The sequence below is a fragment of the Sander vitreus genome, chromosome 4 (genome assembly GCF_031162955.1).
Source record: "Sander vitreus isolate 19-12246 chromosome 4, sanVit1, whole genome shotgun sequence".
Lineage (NCBI taxonomy): Eukaryota > Metazoa > Chordata > Actinopteri > Perciformes > Percidae > Sander > Sander vitreus.
Window position 1 is genome coordinate 31,852,839 of NC_135858.1, and position 12,002 is coordinate 31,864,840.

Genomic DNA, 12,002 nt, shown 5'->3' on the forward strand with positions numbered 1-12,002 from the left:
TGCCTGGCAGTCAATGGATCCTTCAGGGCCTCGTAAAGTTCATCTCCTGGGCTGGAATTAGCTTTAAACCGACTAAATCCAGGTCCATGGTCCTGAAGAGAGGAAAGGTGGTGGACAAGTTCCACTTCTTTGTGGATGGCGCTGCAAATACCATCTATATTGCTGAGAAGCCAGTCACCAGCCATATTTCCAATATCGGAATATATCTGTGTAGAGCCTTCACACAAGCATTAATCCACCTTAATGGACTACAGTGTAGATTCAATGCAGAACCATAAACCAAGCTTAACTCAACTACCACAGCCCCTGAAAGGAATGTCACCTCTATTGTTATGAAAGTCAAGTCGACTAGTCACTGATGACATCATTTTTTCAGTCATTAGCCTAACTAGTACAGTGCCCGTTCAAAATGTGCCTGTTTGGAACGGGCCGATTGCTTGGCCTGTGGTATTGCTGCTTGTAGAATTCTCCAGAACCAAATTGTACCCCAAAATAACTTACAGAAGGACCCCAAACCACAGAGAACGACATTGTACTACTATATTAACCTGACAGAGAACATTGCACATTCAGAATTGAATCCCAAAATATCACAATTAAAAAATAGTTGCCTCATGGACTCATGGCAGTGTGCTACCCATCCAGCCTGTTATCAAGTTCAATTGGAATTTGTCTTGGTGCCAATCAGTTTAAAAAAGGCTCAAAGGATGTTTTGCCGCTGAGACTTTGAACTCTCTTTCCAGAGGGCAGTAGTTGAAAGAGGGACCTGGCAGGGTGGGAGGGGTCGTCTAGCACTTTCTGCGCTTTATGGCTGGATCGCGCATGTCCTATAATTATGAGAGATAATCAGCAAAAATCTGCGTTTTTCCACTGCTAGTACCAGCTCTACTCGGCTCAGCTGAAGGTGTGTTGTTGTTGCCACAGCCAGAAGACACATTTTGTTTCAAATGAAGCTGGCAGCAAAAAAGGTCGAGCAGGTACCATGTAATGGAAAAACGCCATAAAATTATTTTATTTATTTATTAAATTATTTATTTAGTTTTCAGCAGATGAAGTGCCTGTCAGAAAAAGTATATACTATTCAATTTAATTAATTTCTTCGATCTGATGTGACAGTGTCATCATGTCAGGTCAGACAGGAGTCAGTTGAAGAACACTGCTCAGGTCAGCGTGGAGGTGAGGTCAAAGAGCAGAGGGCGAGGGTTAGGGTCATTAGCTACTTGGCTTGCAGCCGTGGGTGTGAATGCGATCAATTCTTATTTTACTAACGTGTTTATCAGGAAGAACATCAACGGAAAATGGGGATGTATTTGTATTATCAAATAGCCTATACAAACTTTATGGCAAGGATGGTTGGATAAACATTATTATGTAGCCTATCGATCAAAACATGTTCGGCACAGCACCGGAGACAGAGATGGTTACTAACGTTACGTTTGTTACGTTACTAGGTAAGACACTGTGTTTTTTTTTCTGATGTGTAATAGCAAATACCAAGCAAGGTTGAAATATGTTCTTTTTGGGGCTGTGTCTCCCGGGGCTAGTGTGGTCCATAATTTCTCATTTCTGTTTGAGTCCAGATCTCAGCTTTCTAATAATAGATGGGTCCATCTGACAGGCGTCTAAATGAAATGGCGTAATGTAGGCTAAACATGAATGCATTACAGTGTAACACCGGCTCGGTTCTGGGTAGCCTACTATATCGGGTCATTTAGGGTGCGGATATCATGTCGTTATATCTGAAATGGCTTTAAAGAGACTGATGTCATTGCAATGGATGAAAATGAGGATATGTGTAAGCATGTGCAGTGGGTGCACATTTAGGCTGCAGCACCCTCCCAGCGAAAGTATGTTCCCGCACACATGGATGTCATTGTTTCACGTGACCAGTTGTTTCATGTGACCAGCCACCAGACCAGACCAAATCATACGAATTGGTGTACAAATGTTCTTGTACAATATCAAAGAAACCCGTTCATGAGACTGCGTTGATCCTTCAGCTCTAGCAAATGTTTTAAATACATTTCCTTCCTCATACAACATTTTTAAAGCTGATTATGTAAGTAATTTAAATCCAGCATTTAGATCCATCTTTACTAGCTTGCAGTCTAGTTCTTCCCTGGTCTTTGCATGTTATCACTACCATAGACTGTTTGAAACAGGACACTACCGGTAGAACTGTGTGTGGTGTCAAAGGTGTGATAAACAATGTGGACCTATTCATAGAAAAACTAATTATTAAATTAATAGGCTAAATAATAATGGGGTATACTTAAAAGTAATTTGTCAAATTTGTAAATTAGTAAGTAACAAAATGTCGGTGCACTTATATTATCAAACACAAAAACACATTTCTCATTTGATTATTATTGTTTAATTCATCAAAACATAGTCTAAAACATTTTAATATTGTGGTCATATTGTATATTTTATTTCACTAGGTTACAATAATTTAAATAGTTACTAGTTTGTCACTGGCTGCTGCTTTTACTCATTGTGCACTAATTGCTTGCTCTTGGGTCTTTGTAAATGATAGTGAGTTAGAGTGTGGTCTAAATGTAAAATTGTCTTATGCAGATGTTGTTGTGTCTACCTCTTGTGTTTGTTTTCTTCTTCTTCATTTGTGACTACCACAGCACCCAGAATGACCTAGCCAGCTCCACACTTATCTCCAAGTCAGCTGCTGATTCCTGTGGAGTGGAAAAATAAGCTGCTGGCTGTATAAAGTCTCGCTGGTCAATGATCATGGCCAGTGTTCAATGAATGAAAGAGATAACATAATCAAAGCTGTTAATCTGAAGCTGTACTGACCTCTTTCATAACGCATCTCTGTTTATGCGCATCTTTTTTGGTAAATATTGTGTAGTCAGTCAAAATATATTCACATGGTGAATATTTTTTATTTTAAGTTCATCACGAGTATTTAAAGGAGACTATATGCACTTTACACTGATTGTGAATTTTATACCTTAAAATGATTTATTCAGTGCAAAATGTTGAATTTTAGAGTGAGTGTTTTAAAAACTTAAAATAAATAAAGTACATTTAATTGAACTACAATATACATTTATGTATACAATATTTTTTTGTCGATTGAAGGATGATTGAGTGATTTATTAATCAATTTTAAGTCATATTTCAACCTATAGTCATGTTATCTTGACAAGAGTAACAAGAAAACGCTAATCGAAAACGAAGGTGAAATATCAGGACCATGCTCCACAGGTCATGTTGGCTCAACGATAATGAGTGAGATCTATATTGACCTCAATTACAACCCATTTATGTGTTGCGTGCGGAGTGCTGCACAGAGTAAATTATTGTCTTCAGACTTTGCAGCATCTTATCAAACATCTTCTAATAATCATGACATTTATTGCCTCCATTTATCAAAGGCTGCTCCACCACCTCTTTTCTCTATGCAAAATCCCCTATATAAAAGGCCAAACTCTGCTGTCGTTTTCTCGTCTCTCATCAAGTCCCAAGGTGAGTTCACAAGGGAACACAATGCCTCTAAGTTATCATTTTTAAATGGGTTGATCTTGAGAATGGTCGCTTACTTTTGTTGTTTCAATCATAGACCCTGGGTCACTTTTTGTCTTGTAGTAATCAAGTGAAGTTGTGAGAAGTGAATTCAAGATGACGAGACTCACTATTCTAGCAGGTATTTATCTTCAGTTGGTGCTGTATTTACATATTAATCTTCACTAACACACAACATCAATTGCATGTCTGTCCTTCGAAACAGATCCCTCCGTCTGGTGCTCTTCCTGATGTTTCTTCCATTTTTTCCCATGAAAGAGTTTTTTGCCGTGTTTTTCCTTTTCTAGCTCGAGATTCTAAGGACAGAGGGTGTCGTATGCTTGACAAACTGTAAAAGCCCTTGAGGCAAATTTGTGACTTGTGAAATTGGGCTATATAAATAGAATATATTTTTAACTTAATTCAATTCATATTTTTGAATTGTATTTAGAGTGTCAAATCATAACATGAGTTATCTTGGGACACTTTACAGACAGAGTAGGTCTAGACCACACTTACACACAGATATAAGCATATAGAAAAATACAGAAATATAACTCATAATAATAATAGATTTCAAAATGTTCTTTTATTTGTCTAACTGTTTCTTTTCTATATTCATTAGGCTTATGTCTGATGATATGCCAGCTGGGTAAGTCGTAATACTTGTTGATCATTTAATTTTGATTTTAACTTGTATACAATGACTGAAATTAATGTAATGTTCCTTTACTCCAACACAGGATCTGCCACACAGTTGGTCTGTTACTTCACCAACTGGTCCCAGTACAGACCTGGTGAGGGAAAGTACTTGCCACAAGATGTGGACCCCTTCCTGTGCACCACCCTGATCTACGCCTTTTCCATCATCAACCATAACAATGAGCTGGTTACCTACGAGTGGAATGATGATGTCCTTTACAAGTCTTTTAATGCCCTAAAGAACAAGTAAGTGGCCAGAGTTGAGAGAACCTTGTATCACATACAGGAGAGGTCAGAGGTCAGGCTGGGCTGCAGTACCTCTGGAGCTCGCATACGTTCAGTGCCTTGCATAAGAAGCCTCCAGCAGGGTAATGCTTGCTGAAATGGATGACTTTGCTGAAACAATGACTTAAGATCCAGAAATGTTCCCTACTGTAAAATGTAAATGCACAACTTGAACCTAAACAATACAATGTTCTAGTAAGCTGTTACAAGCACTTACAAGCTTGAACAAAGTGTGGTGAGAATGTTTTATAGTCTTAATGTATCCTCTGTGTTGTTTACAGAAATCCTCATCTGAAGACCCTGCTGGCTGTTGGTGGGTGGAACTTTGGTTCAAGACAGTGAGTAACATTTTAGACCATAATCACATGCTGGCAAGTGCACACATAGACATCAAAGCTGCTTGGACAACTGCCCTTTTTCCTCCTCGAGAGAAAGTGCCCTTTTTTGGGGTGCTTTGAAAAAATGTATATATATATATATATATATATATATATATATATATATATATATATATATATATATATATATATATATATGTTAACTAATTAAATGCGTTAATTAATTTGAGTTTATTAGAATAACACCAAATAAGTAAAATTATTTTTTATTAAACAATAAATTAAACCTCTTTTTTCTAAATATATACTTGAAACTTGAAACATTGTGACAGTTTCCTTTGCTGTTGCCTGCTCTTGTGATAAACCTAGAGAACCTGTGTGAACTGATAATTTTGTAATCTGTTGAATATTAAATAATTCTGTGAGTGTGTGGGAATTAAAGTCAATCGGTAAGGCAGCCAGAGTTGTGTTAATATCTTTAACGTTTTGTTTAAAAAAAGAATTTAAATAAATAATTATGAAATGTGCCCTTTTTTTCACTTGAGCCCATGCCATCTGAAATGTCTGTGTACGTCCCAGATCACATGCTTGTATACAAATACAGAGTGCTTGGAGTTATGTTACCAATGATCTGACCACTACATTCTTAAAACATGCTGAAAGTCCAATGGAGTCTTAACTGAAGGCAAAATATAGGCTATATAAATGTACATAGTTTTTTTATAGATAGCTAACCGACCAGTAGGCAGATTTAGCTGATCTGATCTGATCTTTGACTTACAGCAGTACACTACTTAATACTAGTTTATCCTTGCATTACTGAGTGTTTAGAACAAATCAACAATAGATAGCTAACCAGATAGTGTGGTTTGCTAGTTATAAAGCCCATATGTTCAAATATAAAAGTATTAATGATAAAACATATTTCCAATCAAAATTCAGTCAGTTGTTGCCATAAAGCTAAGGGCTGCTAAAGGCCAAAGGCTGTTAGCCTACTTTCTGATCGTACCAAGTAAGATAACAGAACTCAATCTTCCCTGCAGGTTCTCCATCATGGTGTCCTCTCCAGCCAACAGACAGCAGTTCATCCAGTCTTCTATCAAATTCCTGAGGACTCATGGATTTGATGGTCTGGATCTGGACTGGGAGTACCCTGGTTCTCGTGGAAGTCCCCCAGAGGACAAACAGCGGTTCACTCTGCTCTGCAAGGTGGGTACAGATTTCTCGGTTTCTAGCTACAATTCACGGTTAACATCATGTTGACTTCTTCTTTGGTCTATATTTGCAGGAACTTGTTGAAGCCTACGCAGCTGAGGCCAAGGCCACTGGCAATCCTCAGCTCATGCTGACTGCTGCAGTGCCTGCTGGAAAGGGAACCATCGATGCTGGATATGAGATTGCTGAGATTGCCAAGTGAGTGTGCTGTCATGAATACCTCTTGAGAGAGAAAACTGGGAGTTTAACAAAGGTTTATCAATGACTATTTATTTTTTTTCCCCTATCTCTAGGTACCTGGAATTCATAAATGTGATGACCTATGACTTCCATGGGACTTGGGAGCAGTTCACTGGACATAACAGCCCAATGTTCCGTGGTTCCAAGGACTTTGGTGACCTCATCTACTTTAACACTGTAAATGAACATTGGGAAATGAAAAAAAATAAACTTGAGGGGTACATTTTTAGAAGGTTTTACTTCACCTCTTCCATTCACTTTGTAGGACTATGCCATGAAATACTGGAGAGACCAAGGCACCCCAGTTGAGAAGTTGAGGATGGGATTTGCTTCTTATGGTCGTACCTTCCGTCTGACATCATCAGACACTGGCGTTGGAGCCCCAGCTAGTGGCCCTGCATCAGCCGGACCATTCACACGTGAAGCTGGATTCTGGTCCCATTATGAGGTACAGTTCAGATAAAAGTAAAGCCATTACGATATGATGTTTTGTCTCAATTACATTGGAATTTAATGGCCTGTGTGAAACGTACACATTGCTAAGCTACACAAACCTGATGATGTCTATGGTCTAGATCTGCACCTTCCTGAAGGGCACTACCATTCAGTGGATTGACGACCAGAAAGTTCCCTATGCCGTCAAGAACAACGAGTGGGTGGGATTTGACAACAGGGAGAGCTATGAGACCAAGGTAGGTGGCACGTCAGCGCTCTCTCATTTATTTTATATAACACATTCACAGCATATGCAAAGTATTTTAACCAATTTGTATTTATTTTCACCCCAATAGGTGCGCTACCTGCAGGAGCAGAAGTTTGGAGGTGCCTTTGTCTGGGCCCTTGATTTGGATGACTTTGCAGGGCGATTCTGTGGACAGGGCAAACACCCTCTAATGGGTCATCTCCACAAACTTCTTAATATTGGTAAGTCCAAAGCATTTTCATGCAGATGTTTTCCTTTACAGACAAAGACAAGACAAATAGTAATGTCTGCTATCTTTAGTGGTCTGGAGATTGATAATTATTATCCCTACTATTATCCTATGAGGACTAATTCTTTTTGGCTACCATGTTAAACATTCCTGTTATGTTTAATGGTATATTCTTAAAAGTGAAGTCTTATTGAAATGGGCACCAGGTATTTAAGTTACTAAGTTGGACACCAGGTATCTCTGTAGTAAGGGCCTGTAAAGCATAAATGACATGTCATATTCTGAACTACTATAGTCATTTGCCTTATAAAAAATTACCAACATGCATGTTCAAACAGGTATTTTGCGTGTAATAGCATATCTTAGTGTAAGCCTCAGGAATGAGGCACCTTCAGTAAGTTATTGGAGAAATTTAAGTAGTTATAGATAGTTTCCCTCCCAGTGCGTCAAAAACCGATGCTTGGTCCGGGGCCTTTGGTGTAATTTACTGATGCAAAAAGTCTCATTTAGTGTCTCTGACGCTGAGAGCCACTGACCTAGCGTTGGGAATGAGAACAGGCAATGGAGTAGGTTTTGTTTCAAAATTGGGGGGGACACATTGTAACCGGGGTGTTTGGGGATCCTCTCCCAGAAAATGTTGAGCAATCACATCTTTCTTTTTCACGGCCCTGTTGTGTTCTTGTACACCCCAATGTAGACACAATTAACGTTTACCGTCCAATTGTTTGTAGATCTTGACATTTTCTACCACACTTGAAGGCAGCTTCATTTCACAAAGAAAGAGAGAAAGAAAAGAGACATGCTCTGCAAGGTTAAGACGTATGGTTCACTATAAGGGGGTCTGAAATCGTTGGGAAAGCTATATTTACCGGTGCTAAGGATATATAAATGGTTTGAGCCCCCTGAATGAAATTTCTACCTCTTTTGGGGAGTGGGTTGTCTTTCATATTTTCTAAGGGGGAGGGGAATCTACCTCTTCTAAATATTGGGGGGGGACATATCCCCTGCATCCCCCCCCCCTCCCTCACCCAATATCTACATCTATGGGGTTGAGCAATTGAGTAATGTACTGTGCTGTCTGGATTAAAGTTTTAGTCAAGTTATAGATAACCAATAATTATTTATCTAATTCAAACCCCTTTCTTTTCCTTCGACCATTCAGTGCTGCCCCCACTGCCCCCTACAACCACCCCCAAACCTGGTGCTAGCACCACCTCCCCTGCAACCACCACCACCACTACCACCACCCATGCCCCGGGATCCGGCTTCTGCAACGGCAAACCTGACGGCCTCTACCCTCACCCAGATGACAGGAGCAGCTTCTACATGTGCGCTGGTGGCATCACCCATGTCAGCCAATGCGGAACTGGATCTGTCTTTGATGACAGCTGCAAGTGCTGTGTCTGGCCCTGAGCCATGAGTGGACACACTATGTATTACACCTGATGCAAAAGTCAACCATTAAACAGAGTGTTTAAGTTCTCTTGTATCCACTGTGTCATTTACCTCAATGAATTAATTGTTAGTGGTGTATAAAGACCATGTATTGTCTTTTTTATATATGTAACATAGATTGCAGATTTCATTGCAGTACTTTGGTACAAATTGTTGGCTGCTGGCTTTTCATTTCAATCTGTGTATTCATATAAATCTTCTACTTTCTCCTTACTTTGTTCCACAAACCTACATGTTAATACACATTTTAACTGCAGAGCTGAGTGTCATTGTTTCAGCACTGGTGACAGAATAAGTATCCTTGTTTTTGTACCAATACCAAAACAATACTTTTTTAAAACTTTATTTTGCCAAGTGTAAACACATATTTCTATATATAAATATTAGGGCTGTCAATCGATTAAAAAATGTAATCTAATTAATTACAGCAAGCTTCCTTTGCTCTCTTGAAGCATCGACAACACAGCTGACAGGTTAGGCTCTCCCTGTCAATACACGTGCTAGAAAGACATTCTGGTTCTGCTTTGGATGCCGTCAAGCGGGATCTCCAATCGTAATCAGTCCTTCACTGACCAATCAGCATTCATTAGCAGAATGCTAGCGTGTCAACCTGTAACAAATCGAAAGGACACAAGTACTCGTTCATTCAACTTTTGACCTATAATCCATGTTGAACTTGCAAAAACTAAATATAAAAATAAACAATACATGTAGCCTGCAGTACAGTGTGACAGGTTTTATCACTGACGCCAGGGCCACACCGCCTACCTGAGCAACGCGTGTGCATTGTGTTGTAGAAAATTCTCCTTCTTGTTCTCTTAAAAAGTGCAGTTGCTCGGTGTGATGAATCAAAACCTTTATTACGTGCTCACGGGAGAAGTAGGGTGTTCGCTCCCGTCCCTCCAGTGTATCTGTCCTTATATACAATATTTAAGCCACCAAAAGGACAATAGTTCCTGTCCTCAGACAGGAGACGTTTGAGCCATGCATTACAAACATACATTTCCTGAAAATCACAAGTTAATGTTAATGTACTTCACACATCCCTTTGTTGTGTGGAAAAATAATTCCCCCCCTGGTGCTGTCTCCTGACCATTTGTATGGAAAACATGACCCTTTGATGATATGGCAGTTTGCTCTTTCAAAATCACTCAGATCAATGTAACAAGCTTTAAATCTACAATCTAAAAAATATTTCCCACAGTTGCTTGTCATCCCAAGCATGGTAACAGCTTAAACCAGCCACACAGCCCATCTCGAGATTTGGTGTGTCACCTGCGGTTCTTAGCAAAAATAGACAGTGAAAATGATCTGTTTCTGTTTCAAATTAAACGTCTTCTTATTTCTGTTGACAGAATTAGCAGTTTCTGTATCTTAGGGGATACAGTCATTTGACAAACTGTGGGGGGAAGAGCTATAGGGGGAGGGTCATTATGTGGTTGCAGTTGATGAGAAACACTAGGCTCATTCGAGATGAACTGAGCCTCGCCTGTAAAGTGGACGAGAGCAGGCGGCAGCAGCCGGGGACGGTGACAAAAATCTGCTGTCAAGTCGGACAGTTTCAAGCCTTTTTCCTGCAGCCTTCAGGCTGAACAGGAAGTCACATAAACACTCACATCCTGTGAAGTCCAATTCCAATTTATTAAAATGTTATCAGACCCAAATATCAGCTTGTACACAGTCTCCTGTTGTTTTTATTATGACAGAGTAGCTGTCAAAATGCTCCACATGCTATCTGTTGCTGATTTTAATTAACAAAACACTGTAGATGATCCGTGATCTGAACAGATTTAGTCTCTCTGACTTCTAAACGTAACAATCAGCTACACAACAGGTGTTCTTTACAGAATAAGCCTTTAAATCAGACAAATAGCAATCGTAAATCCTCATACAACAAGATGATCATCTGCGCATGCATGTGTGGCGAGGAAAAACTTCCTTTGAACAGGCAAGACCCTGGCTCTTGGTGGATGGCCATCTGCCACTGCCGGTTGGGACACATATGATATTATTAATATGATATAACGCATAACATATAAAACACGCACAACAACAAAAAATATAACAAAGCGGCACTTGGGTAGCTCACCTGGGTAGCTCACCTGGGTAGCTCAACTGGTTGAGCGCGCACCCCATGTACGAAGGCTCAGTCCTTACTTGCAGGGTCCGCAGGTTTGACTCCAAGCTATGGCCCCTTGTTTCAGTTCCAGTTTCAGTCCAGAATAAAGAGTATTAGTTAAAAGTCTTGCAGGTAGGGAACCTTGCATAGTCATTTACAGTATGGAAGCAATTTCACAGACTTGTTCAGTGAACTTCCCCGAGCACACAAGTTTAAAGGATTAAACAAAGGGATTTATTTAACAAGTAATTTGTAATTTGCAAAGTATAACTAAAGGAACACATTAGGGGGGATTTGAATGTCAGTATGATCAGTAATGTAAGATGAATATATTTGACTATGTGGCCAGTGTGCATGTTGTAGAGTGTACAAAATAAGCAGATGAGAACCAAGCATAAACTAAAGATGTCACATCACCAGGGAGGCTGAGAGAGACATACACACTGTATCAACTGTCATAGTGTGTGCGATGAAGATAACAGTCATACTTATTTTTTTGTCATGGAGCTCATTTCCATTAGATTAAATCAGAATTAAATTAAACACATTATTTTTTGGGGTCCCTCTGGAATCCTCTTTGTGACTTGCAGGATTGGACCGGGACCACATATTGAAAAAATCCCTGACCTAATGTATTTTATTTGAGGTGTTTTGCTCGGGCTTGAGAGGTAGACCAATCACTTACACTACAATGATGTCACCCTGGCAACACCCATTGGGAGCATGACTGGCTTTTATTCCAGGTTTATAAGGAAGGCACACACACACACACACACACACACACGCACATACGCACATACGCACGCACACACACTCCAAAATCCAAACCCCAAGGTCAGTAAAGTTGAAGTAGATTGGATGAACGGTTCATGAGATATTTCAAAGACAGACGCACAGACATACATACACACACAGAGGAGTCCCGCTTTATTAGATAGATAGAGAGAGAGAGAGAGAGAGAGAGAGAGAGAGAGAGAGAGGCACATTGTGTCTCGTCATTGGCCTGCAGCTAGACCCTCGTAACACTTCCAAGGTCAGGACCTGGCCTACACCACGAAACCACTGAGGTGAGAGCGTTTTTGGGCTTCTGTTACGTTACTATAGACTTTTTGTTAAGGGCTTTGCTCAACATGCAGCACCCCTGCACCGCCTAACATGCAAAGACACACCTTTCCACTGGATGTCTGATTGTGA

General features: G+C 39.9%; 1 protein-coding gene across 1 annotated transcript; it reads left to right on the forward strand.

Annotated features, from left to right (window-relative positions):
* The first annotated feature begins 3,639 nt into the window (after positions 1–3,639).
* Positions 3,640–8,647, forward strand: LOC144516344 (acidic mammalian chitinase-like). The gene is made up of 11 exons (XM_078247570.1): positions 3,640–3,664; positions 4,148–4,174; positions 4,266–4,470; positions 4,791–4,847; positions 5,891–6,056; positions 6,136–6,260; positions 6,356–6,479; positions 6,568–6,750; positions 6,878–6,994; positions 7,094–7,226; positions 8,397–8,647. Exons 1-11 carry the CDS (start codon positions 3,640–3,642, stop codon positions 8,645–8,647), a joined length of 1,413 nt encoding a protein of 470 aa, XP_078103696.1.
* The last annotated feature ends 3,355 nt before the right edge of the window (positions 8,648–12,002 follow it).